At 45.4% G+C, this 23,998-nt stretch overlaps 1 protein-coding gene across 4 annotated transcripts in view; it reads left to right on the plus strand.

Moving 5' to 3' along the window:
• The window catches only part of CORO1C (coronin 1C), a 54,574-nt gene that overhangs the window by 1,299 nt on the left and 29,277 nt on the right, over positions 1–23,998 (plus strand). Inside the window, exons 1-2 of one of the 4 annotated variants that reach the window (XM_052795586.1) lie at positions 4,661–4,679; positions 23,773–23,972. In XM_052795586.1, coding sequence (XP_052651546.1) covers positions 23,778–23,972 — 195 coding nt within the window. In that variant the 5' untranslated portion in view covers positions 4,661–4,679; positions 23,773–23,777. Of the gene's footprint in view, positions 1–4,660; positions 4,680–5,834; positions 5,943–23,772; positions 23,973–23,998 lie in introns of those variants that run through there. The other 3 variants (XM_052795585.1, XM_052795584.1, XM_052795587.1) reach the window with 3 other exon arrangements.

The following is a 23,998-nucleotide window of genomic DNA, read 5'->3' on the forward strand; positions in this document are numbered from 1 at the left end:
ATCCTTTGCGGGGAACAGTAGGAGCAGGTGGATGCAATAGGTGATCTTACAGAGGAAGGGGGTGAGAAGGGACCGCAAGAAATCCTGCTGCATCCCTAAGGCAATACTGGCTACAGCTAAATCACTCCTGACAGATGTTTACCTACTAGTTCTTCAGGAGAAACAAGGAGGGAGGGTCAAGACAATCTATTTCAGTGCTGAACTGTGAAAATGTTGCAGTAAAGAAGAGTAGGAATAGCTTCTCATTTTGCTATATCCGTGACATAGTCCATTGGGGTTTTTTTAAATCTGTTTCTAAACACCTATCTTCCCAAACCTCATACTGCCTAACCAAACACGAACATCTCGTGTATATTTACCATTACATGATTCCTTTCTCATACCTCTGATTTTTCCAGCACCTTTGGTCCAACTTGATCCTAGACAGCAGGGAGAGAAACAGAACAAGATGGCAAAAGGATTCAAAATTGGTTGAATAATGAGGACAAGACTAGGATACGTGATAAGTGTAACATGGAGTACTGCAGGAGTCACAGCGCCTAGCCTCATGTTACTGCTCACTGCTCAAAGCCCCTGCTCCTTACGTGGTTCCTGGATGGTTTTTTTCTGCTATTCAGAATGATAGGAAGTGTCAATTCCAGGATATTCATGTTGTAAATAAAATACAGCTTGCTTTTTTCTTTTTTTTTTTTTTGTGTTCTGCTTTCTTGTCTCGCTCTTCCTAGTTCATCGTCTGGTGTAGTGGAGATGGCAACAAAGAAAACCCCATCTGTTGCAACTAATTGCTTCATTTTTATTTGGTGTCCCAACATTTTAGTGAGGTATTGGGACCACCTCCCCTTCATCACAAAAATGGGAAAAAAAGAAAGAAAAGTGTATTTCATGATCCTGTACAATGATGGAGAAGGAAAACACAGGAGGAAATAGGCTAGCTTGAAATTAATGTAGAGACTTCCTTTTGCTGTAAAAGCTGCAGGCAGCACGTATTTCTATGCCTTTCCTATAGATGAGTTGGTAGGGATGTGTATGACATCTGTATTACTGCAGATAACATGCATGAGAGTGTGTATATGTAGTAATAAATGTGCTTTATGCAATGTATTGTAAATCATTAATAACAATAGCATAAATTATTAATGCCCACCCTGACCTAATGTTCACTTATTATTACTTATCAATCTCCGGCATCTTCCATCCATTCCAAGCAGCAGATTTTCATTACCCTTTGGGGAAAGGGCTTGCGATCTCAGCCCAATTTACCGGGTCTGGAAGTAGCACAGGGACTCGTTCAGTGTCATGCAGAAAGGTGGGGCAGACCTGGGAATAAATCTAAGGGGTGCTGATGCCTAACCCTCTGCTTTAATTCACATCCTCCTCTTTCCTCCTTGTCCACATGCTGTGATACACTCTCGTACACTTCTCCCTTCCTGGCTGTTATTTTAAAAATCTGATTGAACATATTGCTCTCCTTATCTTCATTCCATAATTCTACAGCTCCCCTTTCTGGCCAAGGATTGAATAAGGCCGAACAGAATGGATTTTGCGCTCCCTCTCTCTCTCCAGCCAAACCCTTTGCTGGATCTGGGGAACAGAGCAGCACAGGGCAACACTTCCCTGGGTAGATCACGTAATCCCATCCAAGAGACAGAATTGATTAGCCATAATCAAGAGCTGTTACGTGGTGGCTTTTAGTGCAATTCTGTCTTGGCAGCTGCTCAACGTTTGATGATCATTGAAATGTCCCTTAAAAATCAGGCTTGTAAGCAGTTTAATAAAGCTACCCTTGCCACTCGATACGTGCCCAATGGACACTGAGAAAACAAGGCAGAAAGAGTAAATCTAATGCTATCCCACGCACGGAAAATGGCCTGGTGTTTTTTCTTTTCATTACAATCAGTTCAGATTACCCTGCATAAAAAAAGCACTATGTTTCAGTAATGTTAAGTGAAACGTAAGATCACATCACTGATTCCAATGGGAGCACCTCTTCTCAACGCTGCTGAATCTGGCCTTCCGTATATAAATTGCCAGAGCCACAGAAGAAGAAATATAAAAATATGCAACTTTCAGGTGGGAGAACCTAGTGCTTCCTGTAAAGTTATTTAAATATAATAATAAATCAAAAGGCTTCCAGAAATAAATAGATAAATAGTGGACACAAATGTCCTTCAAAAGTTGTATAACTTGGATATCTGCAAACCCAAGCTCCGAAACACAAACTGTCATGTCTGGCATATTTTGCATGACTTAAAAAGTTAAGCTGCAAAATAACAGGACTTTAAAGTGCTGATCTCTCTAAACCCTCCATAAGCCGTTTTCCTTCATTCAGAATATACTTAGCAGTGAGGATTTAAGCAAATTGAAATGTTCGAGACAAATTCATCCCTCAAGTGACTTTACTGGTTCTGAATGACTAGGTTGCCGTCCATCTAAGATTGCTCAGAGACTCCAAGCCAAATTGCATAATACCAGTGAAGGCCAAAGAAGCCATCAAAATTTCTCATAGAAAGAGGTGCCTCAGGTGTTTGTATCTTTCTTTACCTTTTCTAACTAATAACAAGGAAGGCTGTGGGGCATACCGAATGCATTACTTGTAAGGCATGTCAAGATCATCATAGGAACAAACCAGCATGATTTATTGCAGTGATGGAATTGATGCATATTTGCAAGCAAGCTAAATTTAGCTGCTGACATAAGTTTCAGAGGTGGAGTCTGTAGACACGGTGCTGTTTCCGTATAAAGGCTGTGAGATAGACTGCAGCAATCGTGCATCGATATAGTAGAGGGTAAAATATGTGGGATGGATAAAACTAGTGAAATATATTTTTGAATAAATTCTGAATCTTTTCTGCAAGATTTAATAATCAGGTGTGTTGGTACTGATAAAATAGAAGGACAAATTTTGTTGTGTGGTTCCTTGTAGCTGCAAGAATTTGGTAATAGAATATTTTCCTTTACAAAAATTGGAATTTATGATATAGTTTGACAAGTTGTTAGGCTTACATCACTCTGGCTATAATTTAAGTACTGTTTGTTAGAATGATTTTATTCACCTGAAGTGATGAAGATTAACTGTTTACAGTGGAACCAAAGAGCGTGTGTAAAACCTTAGCCATTCCTTCCATTGTTGAAGACTTCAGCCCAAAATTTCTTCATGTCATTTCTTCATCACCTTGTACAGTGAGCTGTTGCGATCTAAATGGCTCATTAATCCAAGTCAGGATCTGAGTGATCTTTGGAGCATTTCCACCCAAATGTTTAAGGAAGTGCTAGCGTAAATTCAACAGGTATCATCTCCTTTCGAGTCCATCCTTAGTGACTGTTCCAAGGCCATGTCGCGCAAGCCGTGCTGCAGGTGTATCCATCCCTGCAGCGACAATGTGAACCAGGAACCAACCGTTCAGGTGGCAGTTACTGAGAGGATTAAGTTTCAATCAGGTTTCTCAGGACAAATTTCACTTTGTGTCCTCTGTGCATCGCTCTCTTTTTAGATGGATGCCAAAAATCTTCCTTGGTTTCTCTTCCAAGCTGTTGGGTAGTGCTGGTTACTGCTGCCTTTGCTGTTGTTTTTCAATCCAGGGTAAAGCATCGCCTGGTACATGATTAAAATATCATTTCAAGATTGCCCACTGTTTTGAGCTAGAAGGAGCTATACATATGTATATTTTAAAGTATGATTTTATATGCTTGTATTAATAGTTTTTTTATAAAGTTCTAAGCCACATGCACAGGTTCAAGACTCCTAATAAATTAATGGCTGTGGGACTGGCAGTCAAGACACTCAGCTCTATCACTGACTCATTGTGTGACCTTCAGGAAGTCACGTACCTATGTGGAAAATATGAATCACAATCTAAACCCACTAAACTACAGATTACCTGCGGGTCTGCTCCGAGGCTGCCAAACTGCTTTAGTTTTCTTCTTCTTTTTTAGCTTTAAAGAGATTGTTTGAGGGAGGAGGGTGGAGAGTAAGTGTGCTGGGCTGGCTTTCAGAAGGAAAGTATTAATTTCACGGTAATTAGTGCCGTGGGCAGTGCGTGGCAGGGATGCAGGCTTGCAACTCTAATCTTTGGGTGTATAATTTTTTAATCAAGGTGTTGCTCAGTATGTAAGAGAGACTTTCCTGCTTATTGAATCAGTGGTTAAACTAGTGTCAAAGTTTAACAGATGTTGGATAACATTGGTTTGTTTAATTTGTAGCTACTGTGGTATCTGATGTTTCCATCAGCTGTAATCACCAGCAAAACCAGGACAAATATATCTCTGCAAGGCTTTCCACATGTTTTAACACCCAGCTATCACTTAACAGGGCGTAGTTCACAGTCCTGTCGCAGTTTCACCGGGGAAGAGGAGGCTTCTTGGCTCAGCTCAGCTCATCACAACACACATATTTCTCCAAATTCTGAACGATTATGAAGGGAGTTATGGGTGTGTTGGTCCCCTGAAGAATTAGGCCCCTTAAGCACCTAACCACATGCAAATGAATTTGCAAATATTGGCCAAAGCGTATAAGGAAGCTAGCCTAGCTTTTGGTTTTGGCCATGTATGGTAAACACTGTGCAACGTGGGCACTGATCTAGCATCATTCATCCGCTCTTCAAGTTCCCTGGAGGAACAGACACACGCAGCCATTGAGTGGTATTGAGGCACCTGCGTGCCTTGAGGTATTTGCTGCACAGGTACTCACCTTCTTACTGTTTACTGTGTACCATATTAATAACTGTTAGCCTCTTTCATTGAACAGCGGAGATTAAAAAAACCTCTTTACAACCACATAAGCCAGCATCCCCAAAAGCGGCTTTACTTTTAGCGCAATGGGGAGAATCTCTGGTTTCAAGCTACTGTCCTGCGCTTCTCATTAAAGTGTGATTTTTAGCAGGGGCTTAAGCTCTCCTTTTGTCACCATCTTGCTGGCAGTGCCGTTTTCCACGGCAGCAATGGGCCCCAGCAAATCGGCATGACAAAACGAGGTGACACGGTTGTTTTTCTTGCAGAACCGTTGGTTCTCTTCAGCGTCATTTTTCTTGCAGAACAGTTGGTTCTCCTCAGTGTTGCTCTTCTTGCAGAACGGTTGGTTCTCTTCAGTGTTGCTTTTTTGTGCTGAACAGTTGGTTCTCTTCAGTGTCGTTTTTCTTGCAGAACCCTTGGTTCTCTTCAGGGTTGCGTTTGTTGACAGCAGGCTCTGGCTGTGCCCTGCTTGGCTGCAGGCTCACCAGGAACCACATCCGCGGGGTTGTGCCTCACTCATCTCATCAGTGCTTGCAATTTGGGGTTTTCTTGCCGTAGAGCCACCAACCCTCCCTGTCCTTTTGCCAGTACATCCCCACCTTTGCTCGCACCCTGGCTACCTGAAGCACAGGACGAGAGTCCCATCCCGGCAGGGAGTCGCAGCTGGGCCTGCGAGGGAAGAGGCCTGAGGCAGGCTGGGGAGCAGCGGGGGTCACTGCGGGGCGCCGAGCCGGCAAGGGGCTGAGGGGAACCGGGCTGCCGCGTCCCCGCCGGGGCCGGGGAGGGGAGAGGGGAGCGGACCGGCGGGGGGGGGCCGGAGGGCGGGCGCGGCCCCCCTCAGGCAGGGTCTCTCCCCCACCGCCGCTGAGGGGTGGCTGCCGGGCCCCGCGCCTCGCACCGGCCGGCTGAGGGGAAGGAGGGCGGAAGAGAGAGAGAGGGCGCGCCACCACGCGTGGCAGCGAGCGCCGCGCCGCCATTGGCTAGACGGGCCGCCACTCACCTCGCCGCCCCCGCTCTCCGCCGAGCGAGGCGGGAGGGGAAGGCGAGGCACCTAATGAGGGGGCGTGGTCACAAGGAGGCGGGGCCTCGCGCCGGCGCTGCCCGCCCCCGCCCAGCGCGGCGGTCAGTCGGGCGGCGGCGGCGGCGGCAGGCGGAGGAGGCGGCTCCGCCGGGCTGAGGAGCGGACGCGGGGAGGCGGCGGCTGGTGGATCGCGGTGCGCGGCACGGGGGCGGGGGGGGGAAGGGAGGGAGGAACCGGGGAGCGGAACGGCGCCCTGCGGCGCGGCAGCTGGCAGCTGGCGGGGCGGGAAAGCAAGGCAAGGCGGCGGGCGGCCCGCCGTGGGGAGGCGGCGGTGCCCGCGGTAGGGCGCCGGGCAGGGCAGGGCAGGGCGGGGGTCCGGCCGGGCGGGCTCTTACTGCGCGGGGCCGGCCGCTACCGCCGAGCCTTTCCTGAGGCGGTGGCCGCTGTCAGCGCCCGGGCCTGTGAGGGGAAGCGCCCTCCCCGCCCCGGCGCTCGGCCCGGGGTTTCTCCCCCGTTCTCCTCCTTATTAGGTAGCGGAGCGGCTCAGGGTCGCCGCGGGCCCCGGCATCCGGCGGCAGCTCGCAGGTCTGCCGGCGGGGCATGCCCGGGGCGGGCCGGGGCCGGGCTCTCCCGCCGCGCCTGGGGCAGCCCCTGCGCCCCGCACACCTGATGCCCCCTGCCAGCCCCGGCCGCCTTCTGCGAGGAGGGGACGGGTGGAGGGGTGTTTTTTCTTTTGTTCGGCAGTTTTTTTCCTTTTTTTTTTTCTTACGGCGATGCAGCAGCAGCTCGATGGCACCGGGTGCCTCCGTGTCCCCCCGCCCCCGCGTCCCCGCTGCCACCCTGTAATGTTGCAGAGGACAAAAGATGACTGGAGGGTTTAGTTGTGTGGTTTGTTTTTTTTTTTTTTTTTTTATGGTGCATGTCACACCGTTATTAATGGCTCTTCTGAGTCTGCTCGGGAGATGTGTAAAGTCCTGGGTTGCATGACATGTTCCTGGGCTTTGGTTTTCTATGCAGAAAGCCACATTGTTTTAACAGCAATGTCTCAAAGGCCAGAATTGAAAGGTTAGTACTTACCCATGTTTTGTGAAATTAGCTGCTTCTCCACTCAGGATACGGGGAAAGACGCCCGACATGCAACCGCACAAATGTTCAGCTGTAGTACCCTGGCTAGACAATGTGATGCTGTGACTGCACAGGAGACAGGTCTGAAAAAAAAAAAAAAGGACTGAAAGCTGACTGGAAACAAAAGTAAAACTGATTGATGCAGTTTTATTGTTAAAGATAACTGATACACATTAGCATCGTGGGTTTTTTAATAGCTGTAGTTTCAGTCCTGTACACGTTTGTTTGAGCATGTCTATTCAGCCTATTCACGCAGATGTGTGTGTGGATTAGTGTAAGCAAGACCAAGGATGTTAGCAAAATGAAAGAGTGACATTTTGAATATACTAGGCTGTGGCTGATTTTTCAGTTTGCCAATACTGATTCTGGTTTAATTTTAGGCTAGGCTGTATCCAAACTACCTGCCACTATCCTTTCTCCTCATGTGCCTCTCTAAGCACATGGAGGAGAGAAGCTCTGTGCCTGCTGGAAGTGTGGGAAAATGGTGTGAACTGGCACAGTCCATCCTGTCAGAAGCGTGTTCATATGTGCTGAATGTGCGATGGCTAGAGAAAACAGCGGGTATCTTGTGCGTGAAGCAGGAGAGGATATATGCGATTTTCATTTGAATAACAAGCATTGAATCATCTTTTCTGCTCAAGGGGAAAAAACAGATGGCTGTTCACTCACTGAGACATTTTATTGCAGCTAATATTCATGTTTGTTAAAGGCTGTGTACACAAAGGTAGAAGATCAGATAGTGTTGTGATCAAGTTAATGCATATTTATTTTGTGTATATATGTTTTTAGTATTTTCGGTAGCCATAGTAAGACCTGGCACACTCGGGTACATGTCAGGGAGCATTTGCTTTGTGTTTAATATAGCACTTCATAATAGTAATTTTTCAGTGGGCACTTGTAGCCTTTTATACAGATTGCTTTAATCAGCATTTGTGTTTCTCTATGTTGGCATTACTCTGTCTTCTAGTGAGCTGCCTTTTCAGACATCATTGGACTTTTTCAAGTTAAATCTTCATGCTTATTGCATCTGTCACTTCTGGGATTCACTCCAAGCAAAAGGCAGAGATTCAGTTTAATGGCAATGAGAAGGAATGCACAGAAGGGTAAAATATCAGCTTTCCTGAGTGATGCAGCAAAGGATGCAGAGAGATCTGCCCTCAGTAACTGTTCCATGCATCATGTTCAAGTTTAATATTAGACTTTAATGATGGCTTCATAAAATGGCTCATTAAAGCACAGCGTTGTGTTTTGATCGTTAAGAGAATTTATGTTATTGGTTTTAATTTGATTATCGATTCCGAGGACCATAACTTGGATGCCAGCTTCCTATTTTGAAGACATGAGCAAAACACTTCCTGGCCTGAGTTTGCAGCTTGGTGAGGTCATCAGCGCACCACTCCCAGGGCTAGGAATGTCCTTTTAGGCAAACTCACAGGCAGATTTTCACTTGACTTTTAAAGTATGGGTTTGTTTGTTTTGATTGTGTTTTACTGAGGCTTTTGTGATAATCTCAGGCCTTCTTTCAGGATGTGTTGGAACAGAAACTCACTGAGGATTTGAAGTGCCCCAGTTTAAGCCTTTACAGGGCATATGAACAAGAATTAAATGTCAGTGTTCTCTTCTAGCTCTTTCCCTGTAGTCTCCCCCACCTAATATTTTTGGTCTGCTTATATTCTGGTTGTTTACTCTGAAATTAGTGTGATTAGAAACTGCTTACAGCTTCAGTTTACAGTCACCCTGGTTATATAGCCACATGTGAAAAGTCAGATTGTCGGTGGCTTTAAGCTGACAGGACATGAACTGGTATTTTTTTTGTCACGATATGCACAAATGCAGGTGGTGGCGGTGGTGTTGCTGGGGTGAACGCCAAGTCAAAACTAAAGCAGAAAGATTTAGGTTAGCTGAAGTGACTCAGGAAAGCTAGCATTGAAAGTTGATTATTCTGGATGTGTTGAATATACCAGTATAGTTGGGAATCGGTTACTGGGCCCTTTCTATTTGCTAGTAGGATTGCTTTGTTCTACTTTTTCCTTATGTGAGTATACTAAAAACGGATTATTTGTTTCTTTTTGAGGTTATAATTGTTCAGTACATGACTTTGCAGGTGTTTTTAGATGATAGCTTTAGGCACGTAAAATGCCAGGGTGACCCTAGAATTACTTGGCTTCTCGACGTTGCAGCGATGAGCCCGAGAGGTCCCACTGGCAGCAGGTCTGGCTTTGCGCTGGAGGATTCTCTGATGCCAAGTGTGGCACTGATGGTCCTCGGAGGAGCAAACTGTCTGGAGAGGTTCCTCACAGAATATACCAACCATTAGTTGTGTGTGTGCCGGTATGGGTTTGTGTAGTGAATACATATCTGATCAGAATTTTTAGTGGCTGGATGTGGAGGTGATGATGTAGCTATAAAGTAGAAAGTGACTGTTGGGCAAATAGATAATTTTCCTTTACACCTCAGCCATGTAGTTCTTCATGCCAGTAAGACAGATGTCATCTCTTTACAGCAGACACCTTCGTAACAAGTCACAAAGTGCTCCCGAAATGGAGAAATTCCATTTTGTGATGGAATACCATGAAAGCTTTAAAGTCCTGCTCTGTAGGTCAGGAACTAGCAAGGAAGTTGACAGAAATAATGAAAATGGTATCTGCTGCTGCCTCCTAAGGGGAAAAAAACCCCATGTTGTTCTTTTGAAGGCTGCCAGCCTGCTGATGCTCTCCTGATGCTCGTCAATAGAAGAGCTCTCCTTGGTTTAGAGGTGACAAAGTAAAACATGGGCTCTTTCACCATTTTTCGTCTTTGCTTTTCTTTGTTAATGAGTTAGATACCAAGGTAGAATCACCTGCATTGGAGAAAGGATAATAGCGTTTATTCAGCATTATCACTTTGCTGCTTCAACGTTATTTGCTTTGTCTTATCCAAATTTTGTTGATGATAACAGAAAATGATACATAATATGCTTTTTGCTATGAGCATGTAATGACTCCTTTGAGGTCTGGCTCTCAGTGGGAGAAGCTGGATGTGGTTGGATCAGTTATAGTGGCTCTGTTTGACATTGAGCTGGGCCTCTCAATCCATCATAATTAGGTTATTCTTGTTTTCCCTTTTAATAATTTAATTTGAAAAGCAATGGAAATAAAATTAAAACAGTGGTGGGATCTGACTTAAAGTGGTTAAGGTTCAGCCTGATGCAGTCAGGCGTGTCGAGATGAGCTCGCAGCTTTCATCTGGAGTATTGCTGAGCTGCACTTAAGGCCAAGTGTTCCCCTTAGGAAGGATCGTGGTTTCCCTGTGGCTCTCCAAATCTTGGCTGGCCGTAGCATCTTTGTAGTTATGTATGTACAAGCATATATGTAATCTATGTACAGTTCTTCTTAGCTGAATATTAAGGCAACCGTTTCTGCAGTCTTATCAAATACGCCTAAGCAGATTTCTTAAAACTAGAGGAGAGTGGTGTGCCTAGAAGTAGACCATGTTTGCATCCATGTATGAACCTAGGCAATACATTTCACCTGCAATTCCTGATGTAAGTAGTCCCTGGAAAACAAACTTCAAATCACTCTGGTCAGAGTATTTAGAAATGTGGGAACTTCCCCTCCCTCACCCTCCATCCCCCTAGTTCTGCATATAGTTGCTATAGAGACTGTGTTCTGGAGTCCTTGAAAATCCATTGTTTATCTCACATAAATGTATAAACCTGCTGTATTGAAACATCACCCTATGAAGCGTCCCCTTCCCATGCAAATCTGATAGGGACTTGACGTCCTAGGGTACTGCACATTTTGATATTGGAGATGCGTCAGGCACAATCAGACAAACTGATAATGAGTGTAATTAGCACCACCAGGGATTAGCAGGCAATAACAAATTCAAGCCATAGTAAGCACTCTGTCCCTTGGGAGCTGGGCAAACTGGCAGTGTAGGGCAGATGATCACTTGATATGGAAGATAGTCATCAGCAAAGGCTCCATGGTGAGGGACTCGGCTCAGTGCTAGTATTACCTCTTGAAATTGCCTTTTTTTACACCCCTCCACCCCCTTTTTGCTTTAAATACTTAAAAAACTCACAATTTATTAGTGCATGCTGGAATCTTGAACGCCCAACTGACTTGGGGTATATGCTTGGCATTTACTTGGCATTTTTCATCATACAGTGGCCAGCCAGCATTACAGTTGTTTCTTGCAGTTACCTGAGGAAAACAGATTGATATCCTTGTTTTCAAGTTGGAAATGTGAGATTAAACGTTTTGCTCAGGGTCTTGCAGGTACAAGGCTGGGAATACTTCTAGCATATAATACTAAGTGTACTTGTTGTTTTACAGATGGTTCATTTTTTTGCACCAGCACACATGGTGTGATCTGTGTGTGAGTGTATAAATGGCCATTCTTACACTTAACTTTTCAACTGTTAATTTCTTACTGCAGTACTTACATTAATTATAGTGTATCTTGGAGGTTGGAGTAAATTGGCACAAAGCTGTCTTATTCAGAACAGGAGGTGGATTAAAGTTTTTGAGTTTTCAGTGATTTTTTTTTTTTTAAGGTTTATTTTCATTTTTGGATCTGCTGAGATCAGTTTGCAAGGCAGGAAAAAATCCTGAGCCAGCTTAGGCAAACATGAGTTGCCAGACGTACTTCAGCAATATATACTTCTGCTTTAGCACAGCGTGAAGTGTAGGCAAGAAACACTTCTAGCTGAGTGTCGTTGTGCCTTCCAGCATCTTTTTTTCCTGGCCACTGCTGCTTTCTGGAGCAATTTGTTCAAGTTCTGCATGGTGTTTTAAGGTGCTGTTGTTTAAAGGTGGGCTACCCTGGTTTGGCCTCCTGTTTCGCCATGCTTTGGATGCATGTGTGTTATCTCTATACTCTCCACTTTGCTCCCTGATGTTTCTTTTTGGGTAAAGGTTATCTTTTTGTTCTTTATATGCAGTGCTTGCCACATTGATTGCCTGGTCTACTAGGGGAATTCTTAAGCACTATGAAAGATCACATGAAAACCAGCTGGGGCTTATCTCAGCATAATACTGCCTGTTGTTTTGGCTGGTCTCCTCCAGAATTGCTGTAAATGCCACAGGGACTCTCAAAGGGCTGGAAGTGTGGGTTGCACGTGCAGTAACATGACTGTCAAGCCAACAGGTAAGTAAAGCTTAAAGGTCATCAAACATGGGCTGTAATTCTTCATGCCTCTAACCGAAAACAAGTTCCCCAGCTGAGAGCAGCCAGCTGCAGGTCCCTTCCCCAAGAAATCAGCCTTCGCCCAGCATGTGTCAGGGTGCAATTCTCCCCATCAGGTAGGCAGAGAGCTGCTGGGGGGGTGCTGGGGGTGTCACGGACAGCAGGTACACGCCTCGTCCTTGGCACAGGGAGCCTGTGGGTGTAGGAAAGTGTTTCTCCTTCTTGCATCTGAAATCTTTCTTCATAGTGTAGCAGGAATGTTTATTAGAGCTGCTTACTAAACTAAATAAGCTTTCCTAAGTAAAACTTTTTTTTCTCACCTGCCTAGAGAGGTGAGAAACGTGCTCTGTGTTGCACTCGTGGCTTGACACCAGCTTCCCCAGGCTGCTGCCCTCTTAGCTACAGTGTGCGGCAGCTGGGGCTCTGCCGCAGCACAGGACAGCAGCCTTGGCCTGAAATGGATCAGTGACAAAGAACATCTGTAGGACAGAGGAAATGTGTTTGAACTTGGAACCCTTTGCTAAAACAGATGTTTGAGGGGCTGTAATTGGTACCACAAGATAGGGATTTAAAATCAAGTTAGCGGATTGAACTATCTGGATTTGAGTTTTAGCCTACCCCAGTCCCTTCCTCCCTCCCCCAGCCCTGATTTCAAATTGCATGTTACGGAAATGGGACAGAATGACAATGGTACTCTTTGAATTATAGGCTGCTTGGCCAGAAGAGCTGGCAGGACAGCAAATGGAAATCTGGAGAAATACACGCCAGTTCCAACTGTGAGAATTGAGATTCATTTTGCAGCTTATTTGTACAGCGTTAAAATCTGAAATGCGTTTGCGTTGTCCAGTTTGAACCTTCTGTGTTCTTCTGTGCTGAAGATACTGTCTTGTCTTTGACAATTAACCATTGTTGGTTTTATTTCGAGAACATCAAAAGCAGTTCAACGTGAGTGCCTCACCTGTTGGGTGGGTGTTACTGCGTAGCTTGAGAAGTGAAAGTTGCTAAATTGGGCTTCAATTTAGCTAGCATTTGGATGAAAGTGTTCCTTAGGGTATGCTAACCAAACCCATCACTACTTTTTGGAGTAGAGTGTCTCCATTCAAAATTGCAGTGTGATGGACCACACTGATCTGTGCTGTAACTCCAGTCTAACCGTGATATTGTCCAGGTCTCTGGCCCATCACATTTGCCATTACAGGGCTGGAAACAAACTTAAGACACCACGACAGCGGTGTATGGCAGCAGTGCTGGTCCAAGAGGCACTGCCATTATGCTTGGCCATCCTGCTCCTCTCTGATCACATCCCCTGAGGCAGCGGTGTCTTCTCAGCGGGCTCCCAGCAGGTCTGGGTGTTGTGCTCCATCCAGCAGACCGGCGGAGCCTTTGTGGTCAGGCAGGGCCATCTGGAGAATGCTGCATCCTCGCTTGGTCAGTCTGACTCACACTTGGCTGGTCTATTTGTGAGCCTCGGTTGTGCTGATCTGTTGTTTCTGCTTTATTTCTAAGTTGCGAGGAATTTGTGTCCCAGCTAACTCTGTGTTTATAGCGGAGGGCTTTCTGCAGGTCCTGGTTTCCTGATGGTGGCTCTCAGGCTGTAGTGCTACAGCACCCTTAAAGAACTGGGACCTGCAACCTTTTATCTATGAGACTGTTTATCTCCTTAAAACATCTGTAACATTTATAATTTCTTCCTGTGGATACCATAGCATGTTGTAATTGAGGAGGAATAGAAAACAGTTTATCAAGTCCTTTGGAGATTTCTCCATTTGATAAATCTTCTTGTCATTTTTTTAAGGAATGATCCAATTAACTGTAAGCAAGGAGAATCAGTGTAATGTTTCCAATAATGTCTTAAAGCCACTGGAGTTTAACAGGAAATGCGCTTACCTTAGAAAATACTGTGTTAATCAAATCGCCTTCATGTCTGCACTTCTTGACTTTTGCAGAATGGGAAATCTGCACATGTTATTCTTTCTGTGCTTTAGGCTCCCAGCACCTGGGTACTGCTTTCTGCTTGACTTCTAGCTTAAGCTCATCATGGAAGAGGGCAGAATACATCCTGTATTGGGAGTTCAGTTTCAGGTCTAGTGGCTACCAGTGAGCTCCTCTATCACACACATAGAAAGGCTTATGTTTGCCCTTTATTTCATTTGGGCACATTTGATTGCTTCAAGTTGTAGGAGAAAATACAGTTGTTTTCTGCTGTTAGCACTCTGTCATGTTAGGAAAAAGCGCTTATGCCTTAGCTGGTTAGTTGGGAGAGGTGGGACCTGGTGGTGATTTGGTGAGAAATTAACGAAGTCATGCTGGGGAAGTGCTCTTTCTCCATTCGTAACTACCATCCTCAGCTGGTAGTAAGATTTCTCCCCAAATTAGGTTAAAAAAAAAAAAAAAAAAAAAAGGGCAAGCTTGTGATGTGTCTCAGGAATATGGTCTGGAAGAAGCCTGCATGTAAGCTTCAAGAGAGCTGAAGAATTCAGCAAATTGGGGTAGCAGCGCTGAGCAGATTGATACTTCCTTGTTAGCTCGGTTGCACTGATAAGAGAACTAGGTCAGCTCTATGGAGAAAGTATTTTATCTGCATACTTCTCTTAACTGGAATCCTGGCGCTTGGCTGTTGTAACAGGCTTGCTGACTTGCAGCTCTACACAGGGGGTTGTGCTCTCTGTCTCATGTTTTCCTTAGGGTCAAAGTGTGGTCTGAAGCCCTGTTGCTTTCCTCTCTGTGGCATGTGCTGCTTTTACTGTGGGGGTGATGCAGTCAGTCCCCAGGGGTGTAAGTAGCATCTTCCATCATGCTGGTGTAATGTCTCTGGCTGAAGTTCATAGGGCTGTTGTTCAGCTCTGGAAGTATATTGCTCCGTCTCTTGGCAGTGGATGAGGATACAGTGTGCGAAGAAGCATCTCTGGTGTTTATTCCAGTGGAGAAAGTAGAGGAGAACGAAAGCTCTTGGTGGGGAGCTTATGAAAGGCTATGGCCTTCTGTGGTCGGTGGTGTCCTAAGGTGGGAGTCTGTCTACTCCAGTGCAAAGATTCCCTTTCCTTACCCTGTAAAGCTTGTTTGGTGCCCACCAACTGTGTAACTCTGTCTCCAGTGGCAGCAAAAGTGGAAGCTGAAATGTGGAGATGCACTCTGGTATCTGGGATGCTTAATCCACAGGTACCCTAGTCCTCTTTTCCCCATGTATTCTGTATATTACTTGCCTCTCTGGGGTTTTGTCCTGGGTTTCAGTGCTTTTTTTTTTTCCCCCCTCTACTTTGCTCTCCTCTGCCTTCTGTTTTCATTTTTGCTGACATTTTTTGCCCAGTGTGTGTTAAATTGCTATCATCCAAATACATCACACATTGCTGCCTACGAGGTAGGCAGCTTTAGTGCCAACCGGCAGAAGGTGCTATAAAAGATGTAAACCCAAAAGAGGAAGTTGGTTTGGAGGTTGTTGCTCTGGCACCCATTCATGCTCCTCAGCTGCCTCGCCATTTCAGATTCACGGTTTGTATAACTGCTGCAGTGTTTCTCTTTGCTGGTTACCCATCCCATTATGGCCCCCTGATAAATTATTTTGTGTAATGATTTTTGTGTGCATTCACTGTTCTAGCTTTATGGCAGATGACACAGATTAAATGAAGCCAGACAATGCTCTCTGTTCGGGGTAATGACTTTCAACTGTAGTGTCCTTTTGTCACTGTAAATTATGGTAAATGATGTAATGTTAGACCATAAACATACAAGCTACAAAATGGTACGAGCAGTAAGATCCCCCAAGAAGATAAATTGCATTCCTGGAAATCTTTTAAGTGAAAATATCCATTGCATCCCTATGTGCACGTGAAAGGAGTGTCAGCCACAGCATGGGAGATGCGCACTTGAGACAAGCATGCACAGGGTAAACACTTAGGAAATAACATGTGCTTCTTCATGATGCCTAGAAGGTTTACGCATTATAGGCACTTAGAGTTCTTCATATTATAATGGTCTTAGTATGATTGTTTCAGGGTACAGCTCTGAAAAACAGAATCATATCAAGTATTTCACAGGTTAGAACCAACACCTTGCACTTTGTCCAGAATAGCAATTTCAGCTTATTTTAAGTTTGGGTTGTGTTACATTTTTGAATGTGCTGGGCTCCCCAGTTGAGATATAATCGAATTCCCTGGTAGTTTGTGGTTTAGGTTCCCATCCCAAAATAGAATCTCGCCAGTGGTATAACAGCTGGAAATTTCAGTATTAAGTTCATATTCCAGCTTTTTGTCTTTAAAATGAAGTGAAATCAGATGGCAGGGTCTTGCTCAACCTAGACTAAAGTAACCAAAGACTGAAAACAATCTGTGCACAAATATGATGTATTTTGGAATTGTGACCATCTGTAGTAGTGTTCACCCTTGGTTTAAATAACTCTGAACATCTGAAAACAAAAGTTCTGTCAGCAATGGACTTCATATGAATTGATTTGAAATGGTATACCATAGAGGGAATAGCATTATGTTTAAAAGTAGAGGACTGCATCAAGGTATTCGTGGCTGTTCCTTTTTTCTGTCAGAGGTTTCATGTGAAGTCGTAGGGAGAGCTGAAATTTTTGTGGCCGTGTGATTTTTTTTTTTTTTTTCCACTTCCTCCGTTGCCCAAATATTGCAAGACTTAATATCACGAGACTGAATTCATTGATTCCCTTGGTACTTGGAGAAGGAGATGAAGTCCTCCTTCAGCCTTGCTGGTGCCATACTGGTTCTCCACCGTGACAATGGTGGCAATTTGCTTCTGTGGTCTAATGCCACTTGTGACTCTCTGTAGAACACATGCTCGCCGTGGTCTCCCGTGGGGTTAGCTTGCTCCTTTGGGGCTTGTCAGTCTGTGCTCATTTGGTTTCAAAGAATGGATGGTCTTCACTCTCCTTGCTATCTGCATGGCTCAACTGGTGGAGCCAGCAGCAAATGCTTGCCTGCTTCCTTCCCCCATAGATATGTCTCGCTTTCCTTCCTCTGCCAAAGGTGTTCTCAAAAATGCTGTCCTTAAAATGATCTGGCAGACTTTTCTTCTAGATGAGTGAGTCTTCTGAGACATTTGTAAGACGCTGTCCTGTGCAGTATGCTAAGGCTGTAAAGTATTTTTGTGGAATATGTGTGCAACTAGACAAAGCACAAGGCAGTGTATGTCCACAGGCACATATATGTGTGTTTGTGCTTGTGTACAATGTGGTGTGCACACGTATGGGTTACAGAGAACCCACGGAGGTTGCACAGCCAAGTGCTCTGAAGTTAAGAAATGCCAGAAGTGAGCACTTAGGAAATAACCTGGGTAATATTTGTTCCCTTTTTCACATGGCTGTTAGCTCAGTCCCGGCTCCACTAGGCCCTTGCTCTGTTGGGCATGCAGTGATGGCCGCGATGGTGGGATGGAGTCCTCCTTGCCTGTGTGGAGCAGGAGGTGCGATGGCATGGTGGTCTTTTTATGGCTTGAAAACCTCTGAATGCTTACATCCTCCATTCCATATGCGGCTCTGTACCTTATCTACCATGTGATGTTCAAAGTGCTCTGAAGAGTGAATTACTAGATTCCTTGTGGGCTTTTCTCTGGTGTTTATCTCTGTGATGGCCAACTGCTTTGCAGATGTGGCTCGGCCCTGCTGTGAGGGAGGGTATTTTCTCTGCTTAGGCCTCAGGTTGAAACATCCATGGCCTGATGATTAGCTTATGATTATAACATACTTTTTTTTTTTTTTTTTAAAGATTTCAGCTCTGAGCACTCATTGCTTTTGCAGATGAGGCCCAAGCATCTCAGCCGAGGTGTTCAGAAAGCCCTTGGGCTGCACAGTCAATGCCTGGGTACTCAAGAAACCTCTGGGCTTCCCCACATCAGGCACCCGTGGCATGGGCTCTCCTGCCTTGCAGTTTCACCAGTGGGATTGTCCCCTCTTCCCGCTGGCCCCAGCACCCTGTCCAACCCATAACAAATGACGCAGGTGCCCCCTGGTATTAATCATCATTTGTAAGCAGTGCTGGTGGCATTGCCTATAGTGTATCTGGATTTTTTTTTTTCTCCTTACCAGTTTCTCATTTGTTAATAGTTACCTGAGACTGTACATTTATTCCAAAGCTGCCATTGAAGTGTATCCAACCTCTTCAATAAGGCTCTAATTCAGAGTTTGGGGGCTCACCATCAGCAGATGCAACTTATCTTGACATTTTCCACTTAAGGAAGAGCCTTTCCAGTCCCAAGTACCACCCTTTTGTAAGTGCCATTGTCCCTGTCCAGTGGATTTGTATCTCCTCGCTCCCTGGCTGCCTGTGACTTAAACTAGCCTTTTATTTCAAATGTCTCCCTTTCCAGAAGGGATCACAATCACATGGGCTGAGCAGGATTTTGCCATTAGTGGGGGGTTTTCCTGTAAGTGTTCCCTAGCAGGATGCATTTCCTCTTGCATAAGCAGGCTGAAAACCCTCCGAAGCCACAGAAATACATCTGTTGGATTCTTGAGACAGATAAATCCTTTATAAACAGGAAAATGGGCAAACTCATGGTAACTCTTGTGACACATCATGATGGGAGATCAGAAAGAAATGGAATGAAAAGTATCACTGTGCAAGCACAGCTGACAGCATCCTGCATTTCTAAGGTCCTTTTAAATACTGATACAAAGGCCAGTGGCTGAGCTGTACGGCAGGCATAGACAGTGGGAGACAAAGTTAAATGTTTGGTAAAATTCAGCTGGAAGTCACTTGACATTTGGGGGGGGGGGGGGAAGAAGAGTTTTGAAGGCTCTTTCCTATGTCCCCACCAGGATGCGTAAGATGCGGTGTGTCGTGGAGCAGGATCCAGGAGATCAGCGCAGTTGTAGATCTGTCAGCACTTCTATTGTAGTGGTCTTTGCAGGGTGTCTAACGCTTCTGTTTTAATTTTGCTGAGGGCTGTAACTCTGGCAAAATTTAAACTCCTTTCAACTCCTAGTTGTGAGGTTTTTAAATCCTCCAAATTTGTAGTTTACAAAAAAAAAAAAGAAAATATTTCCTGTCTAGCAAGTGTATGGAGATCGTTCCAGCTCTGTAGCTAAGATTTAACAGCACAGACAATGATCTAATTAACTTCCTTTTTGAAAACTCTTGCTCCAAGTCTACTTCCTAAGAGTAAAACCCTAGCACAGCCCCATTAACCGTGGATGCTCTTGCTTGCCCGCTGGGGTATTTCCAAAGTCACTTCCCAAGGGGCCAGGTCACACTTTTGCATGTGTGATAGAGGCTGAATCAGTCTTTCCTTATGGTGAATCATTTCAGATGTAGGATTGTCAGGTGAGACACCAAGAAGTGGCGAACCTGGGAGCTCCTGCCTGCAGCCTGCCTCCACTGATGGCCACTCATGGCCCTGCTGAGAGAATCTGTGGCAACCAAATTCAGCTGTGGTTTTCTTGCAGATGGTGGAGGAGGGGATCCTTTGCACTGCAGTATTGAGAAACAAATGAGGATGCTAAATGCCCTTCACGTTTCAACAAGAGGCTGGGGTAGGGAGAAGATGACTTTTTTTTGGTGCTCAGGATCAAGCTAACCCTGGTTTGTTTTTCACCTGCTCCCTTTCTGTGGTGTGCTGCAAGATCCACAGTCGCTGCTCTTCAGAACTGCAGCCTGCACATTTCCCCCCCCGCCCCCCTCCTCCTTCTCTCTGGAGAGCAGCCAGATCAAAATGGCTGTGATCCAACGCCAAGAATCACTCCCTTTGCTATGGAAATGAGGACTTGGAGGCTGCTCACCATGTGTTCATCAGAGAGTTCCTGCTAAGGATGATGAGCTGTAGGTGGGGAAGAGGGCAGCGAAGGTGTGCTCGATCAAATCTGTTTGGAACAAATAAGGATATTTTTGGATACATCTGACTCTTTGCATTTTTTAAAAGTCATTTATAGAAAACCAAAAAATTACCCTTTCCATCAAATGGTAAAAATGAGGGAAATAAAGTAGTAGAATTTCACCATAGGATAAAGGGTGTTTCTCTTCCATTAGAGTGGAAGGGGTGGCAGACCTCCCAGTATCTGATATTTGAGATAAGCATTTTTTTGTGTGTGTGTGTGGTGTTCTGGTATTGATCAAGAGAAAGAAAGATATGATTATCCAAGCTATACAAATAATCCTTCTTCTTAACTATCATATCCACATTCCCAGCATTGAAGTGGACAAATTGCAAAACCCCTGGGTATAGGATACGTTGACACCGGGCAATATGCTGTGCGTTAACTCAGCAAGGCAGGTTTAAGCCTTTGCTTTACCTTCTTCTAAACCATCAGATTTTAATCTTGATGCACAGTGGGATGGGAACATTGCCAGTGGGTGAACAGTCACGAAAATTGACTGTGCATAAAGCAGGGGACTTTTCCCTTCTCCTAGATGAGTTACGCACCCCAGGCAGATGAGTGAGTAGGGTTTTGCTGCAAGGTGTGCTTTCAGGAGGGAAAGGGCCAAGCTGTTTGCAAGCTTCCTGCGGTGTTGCAGCACGTTGGGCTTTGCAAGAACATCCCTGCTTCTTCAGGGTGGCCTGGTGTCACCTCTTCTGCCAGTGAGGTATGGAGGTGGCTGGGAGGAAGGGGGTGATGCTGCTCCCGCATGCTGCCGGCTGCAGGAATTGAAGCTGTGGATGCAAAAGTCTGGGCAGCGGAGCCCTGCCTGCCATGCGGTGCCCAAACAGCTTTTGGCTGGGCGGAGCCCTCTCAGGGTGAAAATGTCTGACAGGTCTCTGAATGAGTCTACACAATAAATTAGTAACTGGGTGTGGAACTGCATTTTCTTATGATGTATCTTAATTGGGCCTCAGGCAGCTTGATAGTACGGCATGTTTCTTGTCTTTCGGGGATCTTTGAGTTGAAATTCACATTTTCTTTGTGCGTGATTCAGTGGGGCTGGGGCTCGGCTGGGAACATGCTCTGAATCCACCCAGGGACTGGGGCTGGTGCCCCTGGATGGAGCTGTGCCCTGCCTCATCCAACCACCCACCCTCCCCGCTGGGGACGGCCACGCGTGGATCCCTGGTGAGCCCACCAAGCTGCCTGCGCTGGCAGCACTCCACCTCGAGGCACGCCGTACCATCTGCTTCGGCAGAGTTTCTCCCATCCATTTTGGATAACTTAATCTCTTCCTTTGCCTGAAAACAAAACAAAAACCTGCATTGCATTGTGAATGGAGCAGTTGCATTTCCCCCCCCCCCCCCCCCCCCAAAAAATGGGTGCACTTCACTGCCAGGTGACTAATTGTCTGTCTCCTGTGCATAATGGTTTGCTCCTAATATTTCACAGTCCAATTGCATGAAAGGTACTGTCTGCCCTACTCCATCCAGTTGTAGAGCTGAACATGAACTCTCAGGGTGTTGCTGTGCATTATGAGTGTAAAAAGAAACCCGTGTCTGGATTTTGCACTCTTACCTGGAGTACGTACATACTTGGCTGGAGCTGGAGAGCAGCTCCTGGTTTATGACTTCCCATTACGCTGCAGTGTCACTGGGCGTGTCCAGCGTGGAACAGGCCTTTTATTTGTGCTGTGAGTGAAATAGTTGGCAGAAGCTGTATTATGCAATTCTATTAAGTGATGTTAAGTACAGAGGAAGCCTAAGTTCATCTATAATATGATAGTAATCATTACTGATTTATATATAGCTTTTTTCATGTGGACATCTTAAGCACCCCAGGCATTCACAAAATCTTGCATTTAAAAACTACACCTGTTTTTTCTTCAGCTGTGTGAGTTCTTAATAAAATGGTGTTTGTGGCACTTCTGTAGCTTTGAAATGACAAGAGTTAATTGGGGAGATTTAACAGGACATCAGTATGGAAATGGTACCATGAGAAATGCTGCGGGGAAAACCCACCTACTCGCAATGGCTGGAAATAAATGCAGAGCCCTTCACGCCTGTGTCACCAGCTCGCAGACTTCAGGTCATCGGTGGCTGAAAGCCATTGCCATCTGCTTGTCCTGTATGAAAGCTGTTGGTGGCCTCCCCCCCACACCTGGGGACAGATGTCCCCATTGCCAAAACAACCCCATAATTGGTGCGTTTATTAGCTGTGTCTGCAGAGAAGCTGGCTCTTCCCTGAACAGGTAACTTGCTGACTGTGCCCCTCGGTCTGGGCTTTGCTCTTACCATCACACCGGTGACACTGATGGCACTTGCACCTCTGCAGCGGGTCTGTGTCAGCAGCAGCTGCCCAGGCTGGAGGCGGAGCTGCTGTGGAGATGGCCAGTGCCAATTCCCAAATGCTTCAGCTGGACATGGCTGGGGGGAGCTGGTGGAAGACAAATACTCTGATTATTTTTTTTCTTATCTATGCGGAAACTGGAGTGTTTCACTTGATAGCTGTCTGTTAGGTTAATTGTAACATTTTTCTACTCTTCAAACATATTATGTGACTGCTCATTTGCCACCTCTGATGAGTGCTTTCCTCTAGTTACTCAGCTTTTTGTTGCTGTTCATTTTTTTTAAACCTCCAAGACTACAAAACAGCCATCATTCTGAAGTCTCTTTTTCGCTACGGTTTCATGCAAAGCCTTTGCAGTTAGAGACAGACGTACAACCTTTTATCACTTTTGCTGCAGACAGGCTGCGTAGAGGGAGTTGTGCTCAAGCCGTGTTTGGAGTCTCTCACTTGAGAACTTCAGGCTGGTGGGTCTGGAGAAAGAAGCTCTGTGAAGCTGAGCAGTTTTTCCCAGCCTCTGCACGTGCTTGGGGACCTACTGGGAGGCGAGATAGGAGGTGGACTCTGCTTATTTTTATTTTTTTAAATTTTTTTTTTGCTTTCCCTAGAGACTGGGGCAGAAATACTTTTCTCATGTAAAAGCAAGATGCTCTATGGAGGCTTCTCATTCTCCTGCGAGCACTGATTGAGGGAGAAAATCTTGTATGGTGGGAAAAGTCCTTCCCAGATGCAAGGGCTCCATAAGGTTGCATGTGTGGAGGGCAGGACAGTCGCTGTCTTCCAGGGTTGGTGTTCATATGCGGTGTTGTGCCTGTGTCTTCTTCCAGGGCTCGAGTGCTGGAATTTTCCACGCCAGTCTCTTTCCCTCTATTCTAACTCAAGCCTTCTTGAAAATTATTTTTCTCAAGAGAAGAAGTGCTACAGACACACTAAGTTAATTTGAGTCATTAGCTTGTTTCCATTACTCCTTTCTGCCTAGGAAACTAATTTTATTATTTTTTAGTGAGATTTTGGAGTTAGAAGAAAGAAATGGAAGCTAGTGAACATGTGGAACCATTTCACAGGAACACCAGATTTTGAGAGCTTGCGTTTTTATTTACATCTTCTGGACTCTGTCTGACTTGAAAGTAAACAAGTTCAACCCAAGACCAGATTTATCCCTGAAAATATGTGGAGACTTGTCTAAAAACTGCTTTTAGGATTAGGAACTTCCTTTACCGCAATAAGAGAATACATTTACAACGGGAAAACTGATGTTTAACCGGCAAATTCTTTCTGTAAAACACCCTTGGAAGTGCAGTTCAGTTGTGTTTGGTGCAAGACAGCCTGAAACTTTATTAAAAAACAAAACAAAACAAAAGGCAAAACTGGCTGAGAACTTAGCAGGTCTAAAGCAAGGTGCAGGAACAGTGAGTGAAACTGTATTTCTGTGTTGCTGGAAGCTGGGTGATGGTGCAGGCGAGAGGGTCCCGTCCCGTGGAGGTCCTTGGCAGGCATCTTCTGGGCAAGCAGGAGGTCCCTGCACCTGTAACTGATCTCCTTCTTTTGACGTTCCTCTTCTCTGCAGACACAATGAGGCGAGTGGTACGACAGAGCAAATTTCGGCACGTGTTTGGCCAAGCGGTGAAAAACGATCAGTGTTACGACGACATCCGCGTTTCCCGTGTTACTTGGGATAGCTCCTTTTGTGCAGTAAACCCCCGATTTGTTGCAATAATTGTAGATGCTAGCGGTGGCGGAGCATTCTTGGTGCTGCCTTTGCACAAGGTAAGTGCTTTTTGAAAGTTTCTCGC

The sequence above is a fragment of the Harpia harpyja genome, chromosome 9, assembly GCF_026419915.1.
Source record: "Harpia harpyja isolate bHarHar1 chromosome 9, bHarHar1 primary haplotype, whole genome shotgun sequence".
Taxonomy (NCBI): Eukaryota; Metazoa; Chordata; class Aves; order Accipitriformes; family Accipitridae; genus Harpia; species Harpia harpyja.